Consider the following 26852-nt stretch of genomic DNA (forward strand, 5'->3'; position numbering starts at 1 on the left):
GAAGGCAGAAGCCGGCGGCACGCACATTTTGAATTGTGTACAAACGGTCAGGTGGATTCGGGCAGAGCGGAGACCTGCGGCTGCTCGTTTTGTCGGATAAAAAAAACAAACTTATTTAACGTCCTGGGATTCATAATGAGGAAGAGGTAAGGCTGAGCTTCGAATATCGGGGTTATGGATTTACTCGGGACACTAAAATGAAGTTTAAGCGAAGAGTTGTTCGTGTTAGCAACAGTTAGTAACAGCCGGGCTGACGTCAAGGTCGCTCCAAAACGCTGCCAGTTATTAGCCTTCTTGCTATCACCCACGTCTCTTTGGAGTTTTATTTTGTTTTTGCCGTGTAATGAGCTCGTTGTCGCCGCTTGTGTTTGGTGGTTGTAGCGAGGTGCTCGCCTCAGAGGCCGTGTCGTGCCTGAATAAGGCGCTGTGCCGCCTGAAGGACATCTGGGAGGAGATCGGCATCCCGGAGGACCAGAGGCTGCAGAGGACTGATGTTGTCAAGAACCACATTAAGGTGAGCAGCCAAGTGTCTAAAATGTGTCAAACACACGGTTTTGGGTAGAGGTCAGTGGGAGAAAGCTTAGATTCGTTAAATGAGAATTTTATGACTTTAAAGGTAAATGTTTTAATGGTCATCTGCAACAGTGTTGTCCCACTGGTCTCTGTATTTATTTATTTCCAGAAGGGCCTGCTTTCTTGAATATTGTCAAACGGACTTGATTACAGATTCCTCATGTTTAATATGCAGGGATTATGCTACATTTTAGGATTTGATGGCTCTATGTGGAGACTGGTTGCTTCATTTAAAAACAGTCTTTTTAAAACAAAACAATTTATGATTTTGAACATATTATGGATTATTGCTTTGGCTAAGACCTGTTCTGGGTTTTAAAGGAGAGCCTTTGCAAGTAAATGTGGTGTACTAGATTTTAAAAATGGAGCTGATCTAAGCAGTGAAATTATCCCTTAGTTCTCTGCTGGATTAGTGGTTAAAAAAAAGTTAAATAAATAAAACTGGACTTCTGTTCTGAAGCTCAAGACGTTTCTCCTCCCATCCAGGAAGCTTTCTAGGATCCAAATATCCGGAGTAGTGTGGAGTTCCAAGCTTTAAAGACCTGCAGGCGAGGAGGAGGCCTCGTTGTAGCTTAGATTCACCTGTGGGGCTGTACAGGTGAATCTAATAATAAAATTAGATTATCTCACTGCTGCAGCCCTCTTCCCTTCCATGTGGAGCAAACCTACTTTAAACATTTTACCGACACTTAAAGGTCGTGTCTGATCCATTAATTGTTACGTAGGCAAACATTTCAGACATCTGTCATTTGGAAATATTTATTTTTTTATTGACATTATATTGCAAATTCAATTAATTGTGCAGCCCCATTAGCCTGGAACTGATCTTCCCTCTCAGTGGAGAGTCATTAGGCTCATCCTTATTCTGGCTCACAGGAGGAATGTTATGTCAGATGCATGGAGGTGTGAGTTGGGGTGAAACTTGGCAGGAATCAAACCTCTCTATTGTTGGGGCGATCAGTTCCAGGTGAATCTACATGTGAATCTAAGCTCTAATGAGGCCTCACCTGCTGGTCTATAGAGCTTGGAACTCCTCCCTACTCCAGGTATTTTGAGCTGAGAGCTTCCTGGATGGGAAGAGAAACGTCTTCAGTTTCAGCTTTTAAATTTGTTTTGGATTGATCATGTTCTGGATATTAGAGGCTAAGTTTAGCGTTGGGTTGTTGCATGTGGAGCATGTAGGAAAGACACATCTATGTGACTTTTTTTGTGTTCTTTAATTTCCCAAATGGTCTAAAGATGTAGAAATGTTAGCCTGACTGTGTGTCAACTATACACAGTTTTCAAACATTAAATTTGTGGAAGTGAGATTTAAACAGGGTGAATAAAAGTAAATATGTAAAATGTGCATTTGCGTGAAAAACGGCATCTGTGGCTGGAACGGGTTACACTTGTCTGGGCTTTTTAAAAAGTAACCTCCTAACCTCTGCTGGTCAAAAGGGGTTTGCTGAAGTTTCTTTATCTGATGTTGGAGAACTTCTGCATGTCCGGCGCTGAAAGCATCTGCTGATTTATTATTCATTTATTTTTTTCTTTGTCTACAGAACCTGTTGGATATGATGATTAAAGAGGAGGAGTCGATGAAAAAGAGGCTCCTAAGCAGCATCCAGACGTGCAGGACAGAGATGGAGAAACTCTGTTTGCAGCTCCAGATTCCTGTTTTTGAGGTAAGTTTTTCTATTAATACCCTGTGGCATGAGTTTGAATGGATCAAACGTTGGATCCTGCTGAAGAAAAAGATCTGTTGCATGTCTTGTTTTTGCAGCATTTCCTTTATGAACCCCCTGCTGTTCCTCATGCCTCTCAGACACTGCAGTCATTGTTTTGTTGTGTGATCGGTTGATTCAAATAACTCAGTTTAGATTCATTAGTTGGGAAAGTGGCTCCAGAAATCCAAAGTTCCTTAAAGTCTCTTTCTATTCAGGAGGAAGATGGCATAAGCATTCTCCAGCAAGAGAAGAACATCCGCACGGAGGTGGAGGTTCTAACGAAGGAGAAGAGCCGGCGGATGGATCAGCTGAAAGCTCTGCTGGAGCAGGAGCAGGACCTGTGTGACATTCTGTGCTCCCTGCCGTACGGCCTCACTCCGGATTCGGTGCCGTCGCTGGAGCAGCTGGAGAACTTCCGCCAGCACATCGCCAAGCAGAATGTAGAGAAGGTGGGAAACTCTTCTTTTTGTCCCTTCGTAGCCAGTTTCTGTTCCTGCTGAAGATGAGTCCAGGTTAAAGGTGCAGAGGAAGAGGAGGCTGGTTCTCCTAACACTGTACTGACCGAGGGAGCATAGAGGAAGGGCGTCCTGGGATTGTAAGCTGCAACTGGTGTGTTTAGGTGACCTGTTGGAGGACAAATACAGACTCAATAAACCAAGAATGAATATGTTTGTAGATTAAAATGTACCAATAAAAAAAATCTACAGTGATAAACAACCACCCAAGACCACAAAGTGCAATGAAGGTCAAGGCTTCTGCATCTACTTATGTAAGAACTCAACGATGAGCCCATTGCATTATAATCCTGGTGCCCCCACCCCGCTAGGCTAAGTGTCGTTTGTTTACTTGAAGTACTCTGTTGGAGAGCAGCATAAAACAATACCACCTTTATTTACTGAATGTGCCCTCATTCAGAACTCAACGGATCGATTTACTGCCTATTTGGTCGCTGGGCAGCTTTGAAATAAGGCCGAACTGGACATTTTGTCCTGAAACCAGACCATAAATGTCAAAGGTCTAAAAGCCAGTGGTGGACATCATCATATCATTAAAATTATTAATTAAAGCATGAACTTTTGATTCTGTTGTGTAATTATTTTATTAGAATTGCTTTTCTTTGGTGTACAAATGTTTCTATTTACTAGTTAATTTGCTGATGATGCAATTAAATGTTACTACAGAGGAGCAAATAAAGGATCATTTGCTATTCAAATGAATTTTGCCTCAAAACAAACATGGATCTGGTAGATAGCAGAATTTTCATGAGACATTGTGTAAAATCTGACTTGATGTGGATCAGAAGCAGTACAGAGAACATATCCTCCTTAATACTGCATGTTTATTCTGTTTAGTGAAGAACCAAACCTTGGTGACTCTGAACCACACATACTTAAACACGGCGGTCTCTCCTCTCTTCCTGAAAGGCAAAGCGATACTCGGAGTTCACCGAGCTCAAGAAGCAGATCATTTTGCACATGGAAGAACTGGACCACCTCCCAGAGACGAGTTTTGAGAAAGACGTCGTCTGTGAAGATGAGGACTCCTTTTGCCTTTCCAGGGACAACATCACGGCTCTCAAACTGCTCCTTTGTCAGGCAGGAGGCTTTTATTTTACTGTACATTACATCCTGCTTCTCACTGTAGACTTTTTTTTTTCTAAGTTTTATAAAAGCTTGAAGCAACAATATTGTGTTCAGGCTATATTAGATTTCTCACTCAGTGCTGCTGCTTTTCTCCATGTTGATTCTGCAGCTGGAGGAACGTAAGGCAGAGAACGAGGCGACCTGCGAGAGTCACAGAGAGAAGATCCAGCAGCTTTGGGACCGACTGCAGGTTCCCCACGAGGAGAGGGAGCTCTTCAATGAACACATGGTGGCATCCAGGAAGAGGAACCTGGAGGCGGTGAGATGACAACAGGCATTCATCTTTCTGCTCCTTCCTCCTGTTTGTCAACTGATTACCTCTTTTTTTTTTCCCCTCTTTTTTCAGTTTAATTTGCAGTTTATACCACTTGAAAAGGTGGCTTGTTTCAGAAGACTGACCAGGAATTCAGTCATTGACCGAGAATAATTTCTTTCTATTTTGAAAGTTGTCGAGGCCAAACTGGTGAAAAACCTTGGGATACAAACAAGAGAACACAAAGTTCAAGAAAATGACCAAATGAGCCAAAATTAAATGCCTTTTAAACTACCGTATGTTTCGTACTATTAGTCACACCTTTTTTTTGTTTTTTATCAGTTTGACCGATCCTGCGACTTATATTCAGGTGTGACTCGTATATCAAATTTAAATGGTAATTCTTGACCAGCATGAACCAAGGCATAAATATTACCGTCTTTAGCCACAAGAGGGCGCTCTAGGCTTGCTCATGTAACGCTTAAAAATTTGTTGAAACATTGACTTATAGAAAACATGTTTGTTGTTTCGTTGGTTCAGTCTGCATTTACGCAGCAGAGCGTTGTGTGGTGCAGCTCAAAGGAACCAGACCACGACAGAACCTTGTTTTTTGGGCTGTTGGTGATGCTAATAACAGCTAGCGCTAGCTTATCTCAAAAGAGGGGCGGAGCCTGCAGCTCAGCTCAACATAATTTCTGAATAGCTTTGAATTCAAGAGCCAGCCTTTTTTATCTCTCTGCTGTTTATTTCACGTGTTGCTTCTCTTCTGCAGCTCCAAACAGAGGTGCTGCGCTTGGAGAAGCTCCAGCTGCAAAACATCCGAAACGTGACCGAAGCCATCCGATCCGAGATCTCCGTGTTTTGGGAAAAGTGTTTTTTTAGCATTGATGAGCGACAGGATTTCGCACCATATTTTAGTGGTAGGTTCTCGTGTTTGACCGCTGTTATAATGAAACAAACTTGTTTTTGATTTTTTTTTTTTTTTTTTTTGTTTTTTTTTGCTTTTGCTGATACTTTTTTGTGCCGTATCTATGTGTGCTTAGAGGATTTTAATGAGGAGCTGTTGGCTCTGCATGATGCTGAGATTCAGCGCCTGAAGCAGCATTACGAGGGTCACAGGGAGCTTTATGAGGGCGTCCAGAAGTGGGAAGAAAGTTGGAGGCTCTACCTGGAACTCGAGGTGAGTTTGAAACGGAAATCTGAGAGTTTTCTTCTTGGTTCAGATAATAATTTAGTGAGAGCAGTTTGGGGATGATAAATCTCAAACCTGGGTTTTTATTTATTTTATTAGCAGTATTATAAAATAATTCTTGTTCTTCTAGCTGAGATGTGTCTTTCAAAAGAAGTAAAGTTTAGAAATCCCTCTGTAACCGATGACATCAGAGGGTTTTGCAACTGTATGGTTGCGAATGTCTTTAAAAGGTTCTTTGCTTTTGCTACTGTCCTGCTCTTCTGTGCCCTTTTCCACCTTCCTTTCTGCATGTGTTCAATACTTTTTCCTTGTCATTTTACATTGTTACAAATAGATTAACTGTTTTTTTTTTTTACAAATTTTGAGGAACGTTTCCTGTCATTTGCACCTTTAGAAATGTTTGCTATGGAAAATGGTGACGTACTTATTTCACCCCCTGTATACTTTAAGATATATTTTTTTCCACCTTTTTTTTTTGTAGAAGAAAGCAACGGATCCAACACGGTTCACTAACAGAGGAGGAAATCTTCTTAAAGAGGAGAAACAAAGGGCAGAACTTCACAAAAACCTCCCGAAGGTAAAAAGTGACAACGTATAAAATAGGGCTGGACGATAATTCAATAACTATATATATTGATCAATAGACATGTGGTTCAATAGGAAAAAAGAGGTCAATAAAGAGTTCAATAGGACAGTTTTCCTTCCTTTTGGATCCTAGCCTATCGTGTTGGTTAATATTAGTCATTAGATCCTCCCCAGGCATTTAAAACAAATGTTTTAAATGTGTAATATCTGACAACAGTTAATAAAGTGCTGTATCTTTTGTGTTTCAAGCTTGAAAAGAAACTGAAAGCCCAGATCGACGCGTGGGAGGGTGAGCAGGGCCGGGAGTTCCTGGTGAACGGTCAGAAGTTCCTGCAGTACGTGGCTGAACAGTGGGAGCTGCACAGGATAGAGAAGGAAAAGGAGAAGGCTGAGAGGGTGAGTAAGAGGATGGGGTTGAGCTCTGGTACGTCTTTAAGAAATACGTTGACTCTTCCGCATTGTGAAATCTTTCCAGCACCTGAAGAAGAGCAAACAGACTGAGGAGGATATGCTGTATGGAACCGCCGTGCGAACTCCAAGCAAACGTCGATTCCTGGGCACGACGACTCCCGTTAAATCCCGAAAGGTTGTAGACCCCCCCCCCCTGTGTGGCCCTTACAAAGACCGGACTGTTGCGATCCTCTCAGCACTAACATCCGTCTGTCTTCTCCTGCCAGCTAAATGCCACTTCCAGCATGTCCAGTGGCGCCTCTAACAGCACCATGCGCTCCGTGTTCGGCGGGACCGTCTGCCGCTCGCCTGTGCCTCGCCTTCTCCTCTCTGCAAACAAGGTCGGGTTTCTCCTCAGCCCGCATCTGACTAAACTGGATTAACATGCTTATCATACTTCTATACCCTCAATAAATCATTAGTTTAACATAAATTTAAAAAAGATATAAAAATAATGCAAAGAAGGAAGTCTGACGTTCATCTAAGCTTAAAAAAAAAAAAAAAAAAAAAAAAAGATGCATCCCACAATCTGGAAACAGACTGAGCAATGCCACCTGAGAAGCAGAGGAGTTGTCTATAAAGCACAAATTACTGAGCTCTAGTAATTAGTAATTACTTAAAGGGGAAATATCATGAAAAATCCACTTTTCTTTAGGTCTTAAATGCATTTTGTGTACTTTGAGTCTCTAGGAATGCAAAAACAATTACATGTAGTCTCTCCAGGTGCTGCATAGATGTATTTATATATTTTTCAAACTGTTCAGTTTACTCTGCTCCTTAAGCCGTCCTTCAGCAGACTACAAAAATGGCCGACAAGGGTGGAGTAGAAGGCTCTGTGACCTGGAAGCGGGCGGGGTGTGAAGTGTCTCCTTTAGATTTAAAGGGGCAGCACCAAAACGACGAAAAAGGGGAATGTGGGGTAAATGAAAGTTTAGACTAAAGCATTTTAGTCACACGTTATATCGACCACAAGTGAAAGATTTAATTGTGAAAAGGAAGAACTGAAAAGCATGATGAGTCCATGTTGGACAGTTTATTTACTTCCACTTCTCAATATAATGAAGCACATTAACATTTGGAATCGGACTGCTTTTTGTTCTCCTTATTATTTGAATCTTGTAAATACGAGCTAAATAGATTTGAGCTGGTTTTGATGCTAACAAATATTTCTATAATATTTTACCTTCTAAGCGATGGTAGACGAGGAGAGTCTGAGCATTGTGAGCAAACTGAGAGGAAAGGAATTAACTGGAGAGAAAAACACACAAGCACAGAAAATATTGTTAACGCTGGCTGAATTACTTGATTGAAAATTTGCCCGTTCTGATCCAGATGGCATCGATTACTTTCTGATATACATGGATGATGTCACAGCTAACAGAACGCCAGAAAGAGGGGGAAAAAGGAGAGAACTAAAAGTTGAAATAACGACAAACAATGCAGATTGGAGAGCAGTAGGAGAAATCAGCAGAGTGAGAGAAATAGACCCTGATGTCCTCCAGCAGCCTAACCCTATAGCAGCATAACTACAGAAGTAGCTCAGGGTAACATGAGCCACTCTGACTAGAAGCTTTGTCAAAAAGGAAAGTTTTAAGCCTTAAAAGTAGACGGGGTGTCTGCCTCACGGACCAAAACTGGGAGTTCAAAGGTCCAGAATGATGCTAAAACTGATGGTTGTTTGTGGAAAGATGTGAAACATTGTGACGAACAGGAACCCTGTGTCAGGTTAATGTAACCAGATTCTTTCCCTCTGCCAGACTCCAGCGCCACGGACACCAGGTGGCAGTAAGCCCCCCCACCCGAGGGTCCGGGGCTGCAACAAGGAGAACGAGGCCCAGTTCAAGGGGACCCCCATGAGTGGTGCGTTGCAGACCCCACCTTGTCCACAGAATAACTGCAGCATGGCTTCTGTAGCCAGCACATATTCAGAGTTTTTGGTAATTTACACTTTTGTCTCTAACATATCTTCTCCCTCCTTTGCCTTATTGCCACACTGCACCTTTTATTTTAATTTTTACCTTATCAAGAGAAATTATGTACAGATGATTAATAATGTTAATTTGTGTTTTAGAGGGACTTGGTCAGCACTGAATCAGTTCAATCAAGGTCTGTCTGGAATCCTAAAAGCTCCAACTAATCCCTGTTTAACTGCATGTTTCTGCTTCTGTTGGGGCTTGAAAATGTTCAAGGAGAGATTAACTGATCAATTAATGGATCTTTAGCCCCTTTTAAGGCAAATGTATTTATATAGCACATTTCATTACAAAGACAATGCAAAGTGCTTTACATGATTAAAATATAGGAAAATAAAACGGAATAAAAGCACGTTGGAATAAAATGTAGAAACAAAATAAAACATGTGAAAATAGAAACAAAGCAAATATTAAAAACAGTTGGACTACAAACTTAAGCTAATGTTTCAGTGAAACAGTTTAACTAGAACAGTCGAAGGCAATCCTAAACAAATGGGTTTTTAATCTTGATTTAAAGGAACTCAGGCTTTCAGCACTTTTACAGTTTTCTGGGAGTTTGTTCCAGATCAGTGGAGCATAGGAACTAAATGCTGCTTCTCCATGTCTGGTTCTGGTTCTGCAGAGCAGGCTGGATTTATAGACTAACAGAAGGATTTTAAAGTCTATTCTCTGAGATCCAGGGAGCCATGGAAGGACTTCAGAACCGGGTCCATGTTCTCTACGTTCTTTGTCTTAGTGGAAAGACTTCAGAACCGGGTCCATGTTCTCTACGTTCTTAGTCTTAGTGAGGACTTCAGAACCGGGTCCATGTTCTCTACGTTCTTAGTCTTAGTGAGGACTTCAGAACCGGGTCCATGTTCTCTACGTTCTTAGTCTTAGTGGAAGGACTTCAGAACCGGGTCCATGTTCTCTACGTTCTTAGTCTTAGTGAGGACTTCAGAACCGGGTCCATGTTCCCTACGTTCTTAGTCTTAGTGAGGACGTGGGCAGCAGGTTCTGGATCAGCTGCAGCGTTCTGATCCACTTTTTAGGCAGACCTGTGAAAACACCGTTGCAGTGATCAGTTCTACTAAAGATAAACATGGATTAGTTTTTTCAGATCCTGCTGAGACATCAGTCCTTTAATCCTGGAAATGTTCTCCAGGTTCTAGAAGGTCCACTTTGTCTTTAGATGGAGGTTCAGGTCTGAGTCCATCACTACTCCCAGATTTCAGGCCTGATCAGTGGTTTTTAGCTGAAGCGACTGAAGCTGTGTGCTAACTTTTGATCTCTCCTCTATTTGTCCAAAGATAATTACTTCAGTTTTGTTTTTATTGAATCGAAGAAAATTTTGACTCACCCAAGCATTGATTTCTTCTAAGCATTTACTCAGTGCTTGAATGTTTCATAGTCACCTGGTGATGCAGAGCTGTGCATCGTCTGCATAGTTATGGTTTTTGAGTGTGACTGGGAAAGAGGAAGGCTTTACTGTAAAACCTGAAAGGATTCGGTCAGTAGCTCAAAGGAGAAGGAAGCATACAGGCCAAGCACAACTCTTCCAGATATATTCCGTTAATTAAAACTAAATGAAACTTATTTACTTTGTTCAATATGTGTGTAAATAATCATCATAAATTAGCAAGATGATTATACACAAATGAGGCCAACTGACTCCTTAAGCAGAGAAGTGTAAAGCTTATATTTAGGAGGAGGATAAAGGTTTCCTATCAGCAAGTGTAGCCAAAGCAAAAATACCAGGCTCTTCATGAGTTTAACTAGGTTGATTAAAAAAAAAAAGAGAATTTACAAAGGAATGACATTTTAAGTGCAATATACAAAAAGATAATGCTTGCTCGGTGGATTGCTGTACGGTTAAAACGGTTCGCCATGTTTCTGCTACCATGCTTTGTTTCTCTTTTTGAGAAGGTTCTTCCATTTAACTGAGACTAATGGTGTTCAAAATGTAACATTTTAAATGTGAAATCATCACAGCACCGCAGCAGAACTGCACATTTCTAAAGGCTAATCTCCATATAGCCTGTGTCTAACATGGACTTTTGCCAGTGCATACCATGCCTTGCAAAAGTATTCACCCCCCTTGGCTTTTTATCTGTTTATCCAAATGCTTTGAATCTAATTTTATGTGATGGATCTGCACAAAACAGTCTAAGTTTGTAAATTGAAATAGGAAAGGTGCATGTGTATCCACCACCACGTTCTGGTGTAACCAGTTACTAAAACTGAACTTTTCGGCCACCCAGTAAAACACTAGGCCAGTTTTCAGCGCCTCGGCCTGGTGTTCTCTACTCCGCCCACTTTGTGAGCGTTTCTGCAACATTTTTATTTTTTATTTTTTTTAAGGGGGGCTAAAGCTACCCACAGGAGGCGGTTCTCCCTTCCTGCCATTTCTAGTCTGGTCTCCAGACCATCAAGTTCTCCATGAAGTGCTGCCTTTAGGGGGTGAGCAGTTATGCATGTTGAAGTTATTTCATCGGGTTATTGTCAGAATTAAAATAAAACAAGTCTTCAAAGTTGTAGAGATGTTCTGTAAATGGTACAAATACTCAAAAACTTGATTTTTAGGGTTGATGCGTAACAAAACATGGAAAATGCTAAGGGGGGTGCATACTTTTCAGACCCTGTTGGTAAACGAGCTTCTATGGTGTGAAACTGTGTTGACTCACATTACATGACTTTATCAGTGCTTAATGCAAGGCATTGGTTTTCAACCCTGCATGTTTCAGATGTTCTCCTGCTTCAGCACATTTTGTTGAAGGAAAAGAGTCCAATTTAAAGATTTTGTCTGACCTTGTGTTGCCCGCTTAAAGCTTTCAGGATGAAAATGAATGTTTGCCACTAACTGCGTTCAGTCGTCATCTAAACACCAAGAGAGTCTGATAACTATTTAGTCATTCATTTTCCATACCTGCCTATCCTTGTTCTGGGTGATAGAGCACTGCTTGATGCAAATTGACTGAGTTGATTCCAAAGTTGTTCAAATATGGATTTCAGGTGGGCTTAAGTGCTTTTTAAAGCAGCAATTGCATGTTTTCTGATGGCTGCTCTGCTTATAAATACCCGCGGTCCTCAGTTTGACGTTCCACCGGAGAAGTTCTCACGCCTGCTCCTCTTTTCCACAGCGAGACCTGTCCAAGGCCTCCAACACCAAGATCCAGCACGGCATCCTGAACTCAACCAGCACCACCACCACCAGCCCCTGACTCTGCCACTCTGAGGGCAATTTATGCCGCAGTGCAGGTTCAGGTGTCGCCAGAGGGTCACTAGTGTTCACTGCTTCTAGCTTTTATGGATAATTGAAGGTATTTATATATTGAGCACAGAGGAAGACTTTATTGGATACCGACGGTGCTATCTTGGCTCGATTTGACGCCGTCCATTCAAAAATGTATCGCAAATGAACACTACCTTGGCTGTCAGATGTCTGACAGTTTCTAGAGATGTATAAAATATTCTGTAAATTAAACTGCACAATTTCTTTTTATATTCAAAACAAACTAACATGGCAATTTCTGTTATCCAGACTGGGGTTAAACGCGCGATGTGTTATTAATGTTGCACTTTTTTTTGAAAATGCTTTTCAACTTGTATAATTCTAAGCTCTCACTGTTCTTTCCAAATCAGTTTTTATGACTCTGTATTTGTGTACATATCTATATATTCCTACATCTACTGTTTCTCAACTTTTAAGCCATTAAGATGATGCGGTGCAGTAATTAAACTCACAAGGCTTCGGTATCATGGCTGATTTGGAAAAAGCTTGTTGAATTGCAATAAATGCAGTTTTCAGTCAATGACTGGTTTCTCTTCTTAAATGGATTAAACAATATATGGATGCAGATTCATATTAGAATAAATGGGTGGCATCTCTGTGCTGGTAAAGATTTGTGGGATAAACTGAAAGGTGTTCAAGCAATCCTGACACCAGTTCTGTCAGGAGAGACGAGCCGGACTTTAAAGCAAAGACACGTTCCTGTTATGAGCCCTGAAATGCGACGTGCTGCTTAATTCCTGGACTTCATGGATCAGAAGTGGAGACTGCGATGTCCAGCTCAGCTGTCGTATGTCTGGGGTGTCAGCGGTGTAGCTATCATTGGGTATGTACATTTTTGTTAATTAGCATTGATCTAAACTCCTTTATAGCACCGCCTTTATGTTTAGGGCTGCCCAGGTAAACTAGTCCAATCGTATCGTTGCGTTCACCTTCCCGTCAACCAAAGGATTCCCTCAGCATAATGCTGCCTGCACCGTGTTTTACAGTGAGGATGGTGTTTTCTGATGAACTCTGTTATTTTACTGTGATAATGTGATAGACCAACACTTAAGTACATAACTGTGTTACAACAAAACTGTAAAGTCATTTTATTTATTCAATTTAAAAAAAAATAGCATGACTCCTGTTAAGAATCAATGCTCTTCAAACAGATTAGTTTACTAATGTCTAAATTTGCATTTATTCTTTTGTTAAATTTGAAACCATTTTCTGCTGGAAATCCACATCTATGCAACTTTTTAACACCATGAATATATATTTTATGAAAAGAATACAATGGGGATTTTGCTTCAAATCAACACATCATATGGTTAGGATTAGTCTAAGAAATAAACCTTTAAAGTAAAATTATGCAGAAATAAAGACTACTGTGCTGTAGTGTCTAGAAAGAAAAAGTGCTGCAGATAAAATGACACACAACTGGAATATTATTTAATCAACAGGAATATGTAAGAAGATGCCCATTTCTTGAAAGTCCTACTTGATTAAAAAAAAAGAAAAACAGGAATGTATTTTTATGAAATATGGACAAAGTTCAGACAAGAGAGAAATTGAAAGTACAGAATTTGAAAAATACGTTTGTATTCAAAGTTAAAGGAAGGGGAGAAAATCCAGTTTCTAGATCTGTATTTTTAATTTCATTTAGCAAATAAATTTTTTATTTTTATTATTTTTTACTTTTTTTTTATGTGTGGGTCTGTGTTCCAATGATTTACTGTGGATTTGCTGCTGTTGCAATGACCCTCTCAAAAAAAGATTTTATTCTGTTTTTGCGTTTATATCTTTAGGATTTTATTCAATTATTTTTACATTTGCAAAGAAAAGGACAAATATAAATAATCGTAAACGGAATCATTTAGGGGCTTAATTACGTTCTGAGAAGAGATTTTTTTTTTTTTTTAAATGTGGGAGCAGAGGCGGAAATTAGTTACATTTTATTAAAGTTTATTCTGATTCTAAAATGTATGTTTTTGTGAGATTAAAGAAACAGGAACAACCCACGTTTTAAATAAAAATAAAAATCCACTAACTGCTGTTCGGCTGCTTCCAGTCATTGTGACTAGTTTTATTTTGAAGGGTTGCCACCGGAAGAGATGGAAGTAAACAGCGGAAACACCTGCAGGCTGTGTAACACAGCATGTGTCCGGGCTGTAGTTCCACCAGGTGGTCGCAGCTCAACTTTCACGGGTTTGTAATGAAAAGTTGACCGACTTCAGAAGCTGTTTGTGCCGCAGAGCTCCGCCATGTCCGGGGCGTTAGCCAGGCTGCTCTTCTACCCGACGCTAGCCTACAATGTTGTCATGGAGAAGGTGTCCTCCAGGAGGTGGTTCGACCGGGTGGACGAGACGGTCATCCTGGGAGCGCTGCCGTTCAGGTCCATGACCAAACAGGTCGGAACACTGCTGGACTGCAGGCCCACAGAGCATTGTTGAGACCCGGCCAACAGGTTCTGATATACCGATCAGTCATTGTAAATGTTTTAATAGTTCCCGTTATTTATAGATTCACTACGCATTTTAAGCCTTTGTTTTTGGTTAATTTTGAGCAAATAAAAATCCTAAATAGTACATATGATCAATAAAATGTGATTTTAAATACAGAAATACGGAAGCCTGCTGATGTAGCTGCCTGTCCAGGGTGCAGTATCCATCATGTTAATGGAAAGTTTAGTGGAAGGAAAACTTTTTATTTTTTATAGTGCCGTTATACAAAACATTTTATAGACTTAGACAACTTTATTTGTCATTCGGTATGCACAAAGTGCGTACAGAACGAAGTCCCCTACTATTACTTTTTACTTATACATACACTTCTAAAAAATATTTATATCCTGAATAGCACTTCTGGATAGATGCAAACCACATTTCGTTGCTTTGTACTTGTGACAGTGCAATGACAATACAGTTGAATTCTATTCTATTTATTTAAACCATAGAATGAAGTGTGGTAAAATGTGTCCACTAGAGAAAACTGTTGCCTTCAGATGATTGGAAAGCTTGTTCAAGTGTTTGCCATCTGATCTGATAATGAAGGGTTTGGATGATTGAGAGGCTCAGAATCCAATCCAGCGTGAAGTTCCCACAATCGGCGATGATTTAAAGAGGCATGTCCTCTGCTGCTGATGGTCTGCTGCTTTTTATAGCAAATCCAAAAACAAGGCAGTTTCCAACAAGGGAATTTAAGAACACTTACTGTAGTGACAAGCTTTATGGAGTTTGCATTTTCCAGCAGGACTTGACAGCCGCCCACACTGCCAGAGATACCAAAACCTGATTTAATGGCTGTGGGATCACTGTACTTGATAGGCCTGACCGAAAGTATTAAAGTGGAACATGAGAGCCAACACCTCAACAGAACCATGGCCTATTTTTTTAGTGATTTAATGTAACGTTAAAATTTTCTGAGGAACAAAATTTTGGATTTCTATGAGCTCAGTAAAGTAATCTGTCACTAAACATGAGCTGACTTCTCCGAGTTGAATTACAGAAATGCATGAACTTCTGGATGTTTCAATTTATTGAGATTTTACTGGAGATGGTTGATGGGAAGTTCAGTTTCTTTAAAGTTTGAATTTCCAATTTCTAAGTCAAATAACCCCCCACCCCCCTCCACCCCATTTCCCCGAAATCAGAAAAGCTAACTGTTGTATTGCTACTTACTGTTAGAATTACAACCTGAAAACGGTGCATTTTTTCCCCTTTCATGCATTGAAACATGAAAGAAACCCGTTGACAACTTGAGCTTAATGGTCTATTCATGCCAGAGGAACTAAACTGGGAGTTGATGGACTGATATGAACTGATGGTGGATGTTTGTTGTGTTGCAGCTGGTGGAAACAGAGAACGTTCGGGGAGTTGTCACCATGAATGAAATGTATGAAACCAAATATTTCTGCAACTCTGCCCAGGTGAGTTGGATTCACTAGTGTTACTATTCAGAAGCAGTTCATTGTGAAGGATTAAAGCCTGTTACGAAAACAGGAGCTGCATTAAAAAGCCCTGGATCACCCCGAGAGCTGACCTCAAGTCGAAGAGTAAAGATGTTTTAGAATTTAAGATCTTGATGTTTGGGATCAGGAGTGGCGAGCTGCAGGCGTGGAGCAGCTGAGGCTGAGCACCGTGGACCTGACTGGAGTCCCCACCCTGGAGAACCTCCAGCGGGGCGTGGAGTTTGTCCTGCAGCACAGACAGCGGGGGACAAGTGTGTATGTCCACTGCAAGGCGGGGCGTTGCCGCAGCGCCACGCTGGTCGCTGCGTACCTCATACGGGTCAGTACAGAACCTCAGTGTTTCATTGGACCAGAGTTACATGTTAGAATGGAGAAAATTCAAATAGTTTAATAATAGCTTTAGTTTTGTTAAAGGAGCTATAAGTAATACTGACACCTTGTGGCTCAAATCGGTACAACAGCTTGTCAATCACAATAATCTAATATGCCGTTTTTGAACGGTGTGTTGCTGTTTTACTTCCACAGGACGGGTCTATGATTTTGTATTCTGCTCTATTTCTGGTCCGCTTCTCTTACTGGCTTCCATGTCTGCAGGCTGCTGCTCTTTTGCCAAGATAAAATACCAAAATGCTGTGCTGTGTTGTGGGAACTCTTATATGATTGGCTCAGGAACCATGAAGTAAACACGGGCTACACACTGCACCGAAGTAGTTCTGGACCGTACTTGTAGATTTGAATGAAGAAAAACGTGACTAAGACGTTGTTGATAGAGAGGACAGATTGTTTATAGGGAATGTTACTAACATCCCAAATGACGAATGAGAATGGTTTAGGTTGATTTTACAGTAAATATCTTACTTATAGCTGCTTTAAGCTGAAACACGATTCTGCAACAACTCACATATCAACTGATGCACAGTTTTAGTTGTTAAATGTATTCCCATCTAATAAGGTGGGATTCTTTCTACTTTTGGTCTACAGGACACAGCCAGAAATGGGAATATTTCAGACGTTTTTTGTTTGTTTCGCACTTTAAATCTGTAAATGTCCGAGTTGTTTTTTCTTTTTCTCTTGACAGCTACACTGCTGGACTCCAGAGGAGGCTTGTCACAGGCTGGCGTCCATCAGACCGCACATCTTGGTGCGCTCAGCCCAGCTGGAGATGCTCAGGAAGTACCACCAGGAAGTGTGTGGACGTTCCGGCTGAGAGACGGGGACGTTCACTGGACTGCTGCTCGCAAATAATCCTGTATTAAACTATATTTCACTTGTTTTTTATTAGTTTTTAGTTTATTAGTTTATTCTATTTTTCTTAACGCTAACAAGTCCACAACAAAAAAAGAAATGTTAATTTACCGCAGGAGGTACTTTATACTCTGTGGAAATGTTATTTGATTGTATGAAATTTGTTAAAGGCTGTAAAGGTTAATAAATATTTGTGACAAAGCTGCGGACTCAGACTTTAATGCTTTACATGGACTACTGACCACTTAAAACTCTTTGAAATCCATATTCATGCCACAATATTCTATAAAATGGGCACATTTTTCTCATACAGAATGACGTGAGTCTGTAGATACCACAATTTTAACGGCTAGTTTGAGAATGCTTTAGGATGTGTAGAACTGGGGCATACAAGGGTCAAACCACTCACCTTAGTTTATAGTTCATAATTCATCAAATTCATTTAACAATTTCACCACAGCAAATAACTGAAATAGGCATTCTTTTTGGATGGAGCCACTTAGGATTTGCACATTTTCCATTTTTTTCAACCTTTGTGTAAAGCAAGTAAAACAATTTAAATGTAAAATGCATAAAGGTAATTGCTCTATTTAGTTTGATGGTGGTACATTGTAGCTTTTTGTATGGGAATGATGGTTAATTTATACAAAATATCCCTGCAAAGCCTGAATGAACATTTCAATTTTGTCGGGAGATCTTGTGTTTTCTTTGATAAAACTGGATAAAACATCTTGAATTTTAATTTTTGTCGATATATATTGGTTGGCTAAGCAAATTTCACGTCTTTTAGGTGGACGTGTCTTGATTTGGGGCAACATTATGATTAAATAAAACTAAATTGTCGTAGTTGATAAAGTTCCCTCACAGAGGCAGAAAAAAATAGAAAATTTTCCACATTAAATGTGTGATATATCCCATAGTGTTCAACTGGCAAAATAAAATGCAATTATCTGGCTCCTATAACTGGTAGGCCCTATCTTTTATTGTGTAGTCCTATTTCTCTATTGGTCGAGCTTCTACTACAAACAACTTTGCTCTCACTAGACCTGAAAACTGGCCCAGAGTTTATCTGCATATCTGTGTTTCTCACATAGATCCAAGTCTTTTTCTTTTACTCCCAGTCAATTCATGACACATGGAGGTCACCACTGAGCCTGGTTCTGGTTCTGCTGGAGGTGTCCTTCTGTTAAAGGGGAATTTTCTTCTCTACCCTCGCCATACTTGGCATGAGGGATTGCTGCAAAGTTAACAACACAATGCGGCATGTGGCTCCGTGCTCATCCTGCAGAACTGGGAGTGAATGCTGCATGACTCGATGCAATCTGCTGGGTTTCCTTAGATAAAAACTTTAATAAAGTGAATGCTGCATGACTCGATGCAATCTGCTGGGTTTCCTTAGATAAAAACTTTAACCAATCTGTCTGAATGATTTGCAAAGTTCCTTGAGATGACATGGTCTGAATTGACTATATAAATCATTTAAATAAATAAACGAGTTGAATTGGGGAGGAAGTTTTTTTTTTTTCTCAGCTGCTGTTCCTCCTCCCATCCTCCAGGGGGCGCCTCCGTCTCTCTGTGTGGGGCATAGCAGTAAACATGGCGGCGTCGTTGGTGAGGTTTGTCCGCGGAGGTCTTGGACGGAGCTTTAATAGTAAGTTGACTTGATAACTATTTTATTAATTTGCGGTATTTGTGCTATAGTTATAGTAGGTATCCCGCATCCATCTCTATGTCCCTTAAACAAGTAATTTAGGTATTTTCCCTCATATCTCCGGCTGACCTTCGTGTTAGCTAACGCTGGGGCTGACAGGCTGTCGGCGTTTTGTTATTGTGAGATTTCCGAGTGTTTAGACGGCTTCCACAGATCAGTGGGAGCATATGTCTCGTTTTTTTTTTTTTTTTTTTGCGCGGTGTCAGTGATTAACTTCGTGTTTTCTTCCTCTTCCAGTTGCCCGGGCGTCGTGTCTCCTGCAGCAGCAGCAGGTCCGATCGCAGAGCTCCACCACCGAGACCGAGACCCGCCGTGAGTATGATCAGCCCGGGCAGCTCCACGGGAGGCCGGGCAGACCTCTCCAGTTAGGGGTAATGAAGTTGTCTCTGACTCCGTTTATAGTCCCAGTTCACATCGTCATTGCTACAGAAATGACTAGATCAACAGATCCAGGTCATATCTGGCTGTACAACCTAAATCAGTGATGTTCAAAACTGCTGATGGACCAACGAAATCACGAAAGATCTATTTTTTTACCTGCTCAACAATAAACTAAGCATGCTTTATTTCAAATAATGAAACAAAGGAGTCACAATTCTTCGTAGGAGAGGGATTTGTGCGTCTTTGTAGATCCAAGACTTAAAAAAAATAGGTTTGCGTTATAAACAAAAGCCACCCAGTTTGTAAATTATGTTGGGGTTCATTAAAAAGAAGAATAAGTGCATTTAGGCTACGTTCACACAGCAGCCTGAAGTGACCCAACCTGGATCTGATCTTTTCATGACGGTCTGAACAACACAGATCGGATTTTTTCAAATGCGACCCAGGCCACTTGAATATGTGGTCCTGAATCGATACGTATCTGATCACATTTTCAAATGTGACCTGTGTCTGTACGGCCAGGTCGCATTTATCCGACCTAAACGCCACTGATACTCGACAAACGCCAGTAATCTGCGTCCTGCTATGCAGAAGCGGGAAGAAAACGAGGACAACGAGGAGAGCAGTCAATGGAGAGAAAGCTCCGGTTAGAAAATAAATTAAAGGTTGCATTATAAATAGGGGTGGGCGACATAAAGAAAATCTAATATCACAATATCTTTGGGCTATATCACGATAGACGATATATATCACGATATGTTCAAATAACCTTGAAAAACAAATATTTTTAGCCACATAGTGCCTAAAGTTGCATTGGTATATCTCATATTAACGTGTCAATTTTTTTTTGTTTTAAAAAAAATAAAAATTAATTTAAAATGTTTTATTTTAGCCATTTTTTTCACCACAGCTGCACATAGACGCTTTTCACAAATTACAATATTTTCACATTAAAGCTCCTTGTGATCAACACTGGACCTTAAAAAACAGAACATCCCAGCGGCCAAAAGGACCACCAAGGAAAAATCTGACACAAAATAAACCTGAAATAAATGCTCTTTTGTGCTTAAGACATAAAAATTTGTATAATAAAAATGTGACAATACACCGAGTATATTCGATATATCGCCCACACCTAACTATAAAACATGTTTTAACATTTACAGACACGACGATCAGAGGCGCATCAGTCAGGGGGGGGGGGATCTCTGCTTTGGCTGGTTGCTGCTCTCAAGCTGGATGACTTAATTAAAATAATTAGATTTTAGTCCATCTTAAATGTCTCTAACATTAAAACAAAAGGCGGGGTTTCTTTACGCCAAGCATAAGTCGGCACAGATGTTCTACTGTAACTTATTCCAGTTTAAACGACTAACATCTTGTCTCCCTTGTTCTGCGGGTTGAACAGCCACAGTCAGGCCCAAGGATGCCGTCACCCACAACCAGCTGGCAGCATTTGGAGAATACGTGGCAGAGATTATGCCCAAATACATCCAGCAAGTCCAGGTGAGTTCAAAGGCTCGTCACAGAGCTGCTGACGTTAGCAGCTACCCAGAGCTGTAATATCCAGCTCACAGAGTCACTGAGAAGTCGTAGCTTTTGAATTGACTCACCATAAAAAGCTTAAATCTTTTTTTTTTTTTTTTTAAATGCAGTTTTTGTTGGTGTGGTTTCAGGTGACGTGTTATAATGAGCTGGAGGTGATGATCCACCCTGACGGGGTGATCCCAGTGCTGACCTTCCTGAGGGACCACACCAACGCTCAGTTCAGGAACATGATCGACCTCACCGCCGTGGACATCCCTTCACGGCAGAACCGCTTTGAGGTGGCGGCAAACCCCACACACACTTCCCTTAACGCCACAATACCTCCAGACTCTTAGCTCAATATTAGGCAGAGTTGCACCACTGAGATTACCGTATTTTTCTGACCATGAGGCGCACCATCTGTATACTGTAAACTGTATGAACTGGGCCTAAAGTGCTGCTTTTATGTTGCTGTGCATTTTTTAATATTACATACATTATATTATATGTGAACTGAAATTACATTATGAAATCAAAAGTATCATCTATACAGGTGCAACCGGCCCTTTAATGACATCATCATGTCAAAGTGGCCCAATATAGAAACGAGTTTGAATCCCCTGATCTGCAACATTTGAGCAATCTTTGTTCCTTTGTTCAGTTATGTAGAAAATACATTAAAAAAAAGAAAAATAATTTTCATAAAGAATTTGAATTTCGCAGTTTTTTTAAAATGTCTTTGGTTTTTAACAATATACCTGAAACTCTTGATGTTTTCATGGTGAAGGTTTAGTCAGCCGGCTACAGGATAATAAGAAACCCATTTAGCAGTTTTTGTGTTTTATTTGCTGTCAGCGACCGAGCAGTAAGGCACAAGGACAAAGAGGTGATAAAATATTCTTTATTTAATTTTCCAGCCATATTAGCAAACAACTATTTAAACTAACATCACAGGAAAAGTTTAACTATAATTAAATAGACTGGTGTAAGAGAATATAAGGAAATAAGTCGTAAATGTGAGAAATGGCTGGAGGAACCTGAACACTAACGCTTAGTGTTTCACAGAGAGGTCTGATGTTGGCAGCAAACGCAGAAGCTGAGTTAATAGAAGATAAATAAATTAAACGGACGTTCTAACGTTTAGCTTCACACAGCTGCACTGAGAAAAAGTCACCAGCTCGTCTTCAGTCAAGTTAAACGTTTTTATTTCACCTCAGAAATGTTGATTTTCTTTGTGTCTGACAGTTTCTGATCCTCCGCTGTAAATGTTCCGGTCGGTAAACGTTGGTTTATTAATTAAATTAATCTCGCTCCTGTTACAGGTAGAAACCCAGACATCAGTAGACATTACTGTTTTTTTCGGGGATTTTTTTTTAATCAAATGCTGTTTTCTAGATCGTGTACAATCTGCTGTCGCTGCGGTACAACTCCCGCATTCGTGTCAAGACGTACACGGACGAGTTGACGCCGGTGGACTCCGCCGTGCCGGTCCACAAGGCCGCCAACTGGTACGAGAGGGAGGTGAGTCGGTCGGCTTCTCCTCGGCACATGCGGGCTGGAAGCAGCGCAGCCTTTAGTGAAACTGTGTGTGGAAACAGGTGTGGGACATGTACGGCGTGTTCTTCGCCAACCACCCGGACCTCAGGCGCATCCTGACCGACTACGGCTTCGAGGGTCACCCCTTCAGGAAGGACTTCCCTCTGTCCGGATACGTAGAGGTGGGTTCCCCCGTCAACGCCCCACTCAGCTGAAAATCCAGATTTTCTTCGTCCGGATCTCTCTCTTATTTTAGGAGATTATAGGTAAAGTAGTCCTGCTGTTTACCTTCACAATCAATCAATCAGCTTTATTCCTAAAGCACATTTTAAAAACCACATGACTGAAGTGCTGTACATTAAAACAAGAAAAGGTTAAAAAACAAGTTAAAAACATACAAAACATACACACACAGCATCCAAAGCTAAAAACCAGGTTCACAGCAAGAGTATTTTAAAATGCCATACATGACAAGATCATTGCAATAAAAACCAGGAAATAAAAGAGATTTAAAAACAGGAAAAGAGAAGGCTTGTCTGATTCTCAGTGGTAAATTATTCCATAACTTAGCAGCAAAGCTCTGTCATCTCTGAGCTTCAGCCTGGTTTTAGGGACCGTCAGCAGCAGCTGATCTAAGCGGTCGTGGTGGGCAGTGAGGCTGAATCAGCTCACATAAACATGGTGGAGCAAAACTGTTCAAGCATTTGAAATAACTAAATAAAAATAACAAAAGCTTAAAATGAATCTAGGATAAAGGTGGAACGGAGACTGAGCTTCTGCTGTTGGCCTCTAGGATTCATTCTGCAGCCGTTGGGTTCTTGTTCTGCTGCGCGGAGAGTTGGTTAATATTCTCTGTTCTCTCTGCTGATGCAAACAGCAGCCATTGCCTTTAGTTTCATGGTATTTATTAATACCATGAAAAAGTTCTCGTGATAAGATGTCATGATTTATTGTGTAGTTAAACTTCAGTTTTGGGGATTGTTTTTTGTCAAATATGTATATATTTTTTTACCATTTTCTCCACTGTTGGTTTCACAAGAATCAATAACCTGCAAAATATTATGAACTGCTGTTAATGTGTGCCGTTTAGCGATAAGAATCGCACCTTTTTATGCCGTTGGTGTCCTGAAGGAGACTGTTTTGAAGCTGTTATATTTCTAAGAGCAGTATTTGTGTTTTTGGGGCTTTGATTTGTCAACTCAGACAAAGTTACCTGAAAAACACTAAAAAATAAGTTGTATGGACAATTTTATTATCACAATAAATAGAAAAAAATATTGAGATACATTTTTAATTTCCTATTGCCCACCCCCAGTTTAAAGATTAAAATGCAATTTACAAAAAAGGTGAATAGAAACATGTTTCTTGTAAATATAAATATATACAGTTTTACAGAAGAGGAAGAGATGTTTGGTTGGTGCCAATAATCCCGGTATCAGTCTGAGTCCTCTGACTGTCCATCAGAGAGGAGCCTGCCTCTGGTGGTGCTGGTTGTAACAAATAGCGCCACCTGGAGGTAAAAGTCTAAACGTGTGGGATCTGCAGAGATGCTAGCTGACCTTTTCCTGACGGTCAGCGCTGATGAAGCTCTGCTTTTAAGCTTTTCTTCTAATTTTACAGAACTAAAAAATAGTAAAATCTTCTTGGAATGAGTGTATTTGTGCTTGATTTGAGCAGGTTAATAAGATAATCTGCCAATTGAATGAGCATTTTGACTCCTAAAATAAGATAATTAGATATGCTGCACTTGAAATAAGAGTTGATCCTATTTTAAGTACAAAAAAAATCTTATTCCATTGGCAGATCATTTAAACTTGCTGCTCATATCAAGGACAAATGCACTAATTTCATGAAAATGTTACTTTTAGTTCCCTTTTGCAGTGTAAAAAAAAAGTTTAGCTGCGGAAAAGAACGAGTTCGGTGTGGCTCTTCTTCCTGCTTCTGTGTTTTATTATCAGCCCAGACAGGTTTTAAAAGGATCAAAAGGAGCTTAAAGGCGATATTTTTCTCTGGATTTATGAAAACATTTTGCAGCTCGGTTCTAAAACGCCTTCAGAGATGAAGTCGCCGTGAACGTGGGGCGCTCATAAACAAGACATGTTTACGCCAAACTGTTTGCTTTTCTAAAAAACTGTTATTATTATTAAAGAGAAGGGGTAGGTTATACAAGATTTTTCTTCTTTCATTCATTCATCAACTTCATCTGCAGGGATGTTTTATTATTTTACGGTATATTTTTACTCTCATCCTCTCATTTCTAAAAGAATTGCTTTATTTTTACAACACTGTAACTTTGTAGTTTCCATTTTTCTTATTTTAGTTCAGGTCTTTGTATTTAACCCACTTCTATAACACTCTGTATAACCCTGGAGTCTGCAAACTTAAAAGCATTCAGTAAAAATTAAACGCACCTCTGTTGGTCACGTTGACTTACTTGGAATTTCAGGACTTTTATTTAAAGCATGGTCGTGTAGAGTAGTTATCGGTGATCAGTGTCTTAATCACCGCTGCTAGATTCTTGCTATTCAGCAAGTTACGATCATTTCACCTGTTACTAAATAAAATTCATGTAATTAAAATGGTTTTAACAAATGAAGCTGATGTTAAGAAATCAGATTCTGATACAGAACGGTGTGGTAGTGTTTCTCGTTAAGAACGTTGGGCTCTGATTGGTTCCCATGGTTCCCCCTCTACAGGTGCGTTACGATGACGAGGTGAAGCGGGTGGTGGCGGAGCCCGTGGAGCTGGCCCAGGAGTTCAGGAAGTTCGACCTGAACACACCCTGGGAGGTTTTCCCGGCGTACCGAGAGCCCAAAGAGGCGGCGCCGAAGCTGGAGGCTGGAGACACGGCCCCTGAGAAGAAGTGACGTCCCTCTCTTCAGTCCACTCTAGTTCCGTCGACATGTTCTGTTTGTGTCCTTCTGCCCGACAACAGCATCTGAAATATTTATGTAAATAAAAGCAGCCAATAAAACCCACGCTGAAGCCGCTTTTATGGTGCTCTGAGTTTCTATTTTAGAACAACACTCCAACATTTTTCTCCTGAGGAGCGAGGCGGAGCGGAAAGAGCCAGAGGTGCTGCAGTGGCAGCGGAGATAAGAGCTGCTCCTCTTCTTTAAACCTGGGAAGTTTTCCATTCAGCTTAAGCAAAAAGCTTTAAGAGAGGAAACCCCCCCACCCCCCATCCCCCCTTTTCGGTGAACTCCAGCAGTCGAACTTTTATTTGGTTTGATTACTCTGCTGGTCAGAAGTTTCAATCCTTTCATTTTGGACATAAATATCCTGATAATTTGGGCTTTTTGAACTTTATTCTGGAATGATTTCAACCCTTGATGTCGCTTAAATGACTTTTAATCATAAAATTCTGGTGCATTTATTTGAATTTACTCTGGATCTTTTCTTTGGGAGTAAAAACTACAGTCAGGCTCAATAATCTTTATTGTTATTTTTAAGTTTTGGGTGATCCTCTGACTCAGAATTCCCACAGATTCACCCATAACACAATAAGACATAATGTTCAAATAGCTGAACGCACTGAAAATACTTCCTGTGAAGCTAAAAACCTGCAAATAGTCCCTGGTTCAGTCCTGGCTCGGTTATCTACGTACACTACGACTACTAACAATTAGATTTATGCGATTCAGGAAGTTGCAGCTCCACCGGATGCTTTCTGGAGCTTCCAGCATGGTCCTGTCTTAATTCTGGATGAATATTTTATATCCATTGGTTGGTTAATTGTTACAGGGACTGATTTTGGTGAATGATTTCCAAGTGTTTTAACGTCGGGGAAGTTCTGGAAGGTTTATCCATCCTAAAACCAGTTCTGATGTAGGTTTGGGATCCTTGGGGTGTTTGAAACTTCCCACCGTGTCCGAGTTTCAACCATCTAGCTGTGGATTCAGAGAGAGGAATTAGTTATTCAACCAACTTTGTGTCAGGTACTATAAAACTGGCATCGTTACAGCCTCAGCATGATGCTGCTACCACCGTGCTTCACAGCTTCACCTCGACTCTCTCAAACGACTCAGTCTCTGTTTTTCTGTGAGCGTGAAGCTTCGTCACAGTTTCGGTCAGCATGCTCATCAGTTGGGCCAGTGCAGGTAACTTACCTGTACAGGTGAACTCTACCAATTCTGCCTCAAAGAGAGGTCAGAGCATCTGATTAGGAAACCTGCTAATTTAAATGAACCCTGCCAGGATTAGAGGCTAAATATGGAGCCAGAATCAGTCCAGCGTTCTTGCTGATGGCTACAGAAAACCTGTGCTTGAGATGTAACCTTCTGACAGACATTTAGATGGACGTTAGTGGGATTAAAGCATTTATTTGGTTAAAGTTAGTTTGTTTTATCCGTCACTACATCATGATGACTGCATTTAAGTTCCTGAGTTTAAAATCACAGCATAAAACCAAACCGCTCCAGCTAATTTCCACGTTCCAACTTGGATCCAATTTAATTTCAGTCCCAAAAAGTTAGATTCAAATTTTAATATAAGTTATTAAATAAATCCAGCTGATCATCTGTCTTTCTGAGCCGTACCTGCTACCTGATTACGGTTGATTATGGTAAAAAATAACCAGAATTAAAGAATTAAATATAAAGCAACCATTCGGTGTTACAATCTTAAAAAAAAAAAAAAAACTAAAGTTACTCCTAACAAATTATTTGTTAGAAGTGGAAACAAAAGTAGAACAGTTTGTAATTTTAAATCAAATAGAAATATCAGAATACAAAGGAACAGTTTAATGTAGTAAACTTGTATATGTAAAAAAAAAAATACCATTACAATGTAGACATTTGTTTAGTAAACTTCATTATTTGATCCATGTTTTCTATATTTGTTGTTTTTCTGCTA

General features: G+C 40.3%; 3 protein-coding genes across 6 annotated transcripts; all 3 read left to right on the forward strand.

The window, feature by feature from the left end:
• The first annotated feature begins 2 nt into the window (after positions 1–2).
• prc1b (protein regulator of cytokinesis 1b) lies at positions 3–12169 on the forward strand. Of its 4 annotated transcripts, none has more exons than XM_036135906.1 (15): positions 3–146; positions 382–514; positions 2118–2240; positions 2498–2731; positions 3707–3877; positions 4035–4184; positions 4951–5098; positions 5222–5358; positions 5852–5947; positions 6205–6351; positions 6431–6541; positions 6633–6746; positions 8163–8342; positions 8477–8511; positions 11498–11672. In XM_036135906.1, the coding sequence occupies exons 1-15, from the start codon at positions 136–138 to the stop codon at positions 11544–11546; spliced, it is 1839 nt and encodes a 612-aa protein (XP_035991799.1). In that variant the 5' UTR covers positions 3–135; the 3' UTR covers positions 11547–11672. The 4 variants fall into 4 exon arrangements, with proteins under 4 accessions (XP_035991799.1, XP_035991802.1, XP_035991801.1 ...); XM_036135909.1 differs by having other exon boundaries at positions 8163–8265; positions 11498–11619; XM_036135908.1 differs by lacking the exon at positions 8477–8511 and having other exon boundaries at positions 8163–8265; positions 11498–12169.
• Positions 12170–13753: 1584 nt separating this feature from the next.
• On the forward strand, positions 13754–17045 carry ptpmt1 (protein tyrosine phosphatase mitochondrial 1). Its single transcript, XM_021307683.2, has 4 exons — positions 13754–14039; positions 15476–15556; positions 15726–15917; positions 16677–17045. Exons 1-4 carry the CDS (start codon positions 13893–13895, stop codon positions 16803–16805), a joined length of 549 nt encoding a protein of 182 aa, XP_021163358.2. The 5' UTR covers positions 13754–13892; the 3' UTR covers positions 16806–17045.
• Positions 17046–18368: 1323 nt separating this feature from the next.
• Positions 18369–24988, forward strand: ndufs3 (NADH:ubiquinone oxidoreductase core subunit S3). The gene is made up of 7 exons (XM_012880777.3): positions 18369–18494; positions 18792–18866; positions 20344–20441; positions 20612–20761; positions 21858–21983; positions 22061–22180; positions 24695–24988. The coding sequence occupies exons 1-7, from the start codon at positions 18440–18442 to the stop codon at positions 24863–24865; spliced, it is 795 nt and encodes a 264-aa protein (XP_012736231.2). The 5' UTR covers positions 18369–18439; the 3' UTR covers positions 24866–24988.
• The last annotated feature ends 1864 nt before the right edge of the window (positions 24989–26852 follow it).

The sequence above is a fragment of the Fundulus heteroclitus genome, chromosome 4 (genome assembly GCF_011125445.2).
Source record: "Fundulus heteroclitus isolate FHET01 chromosome 4, MU-UCD_Fhet_4.1, whole genome shotgun sequence".
In the NCBI taxonomy this organism is placed as follows: Eukaryota; Metazoa; Chordata; class Actinopteri; order Cyprinodontiformes; family Fundulidae; genus Fundulus; species Fundulus heteroclitus.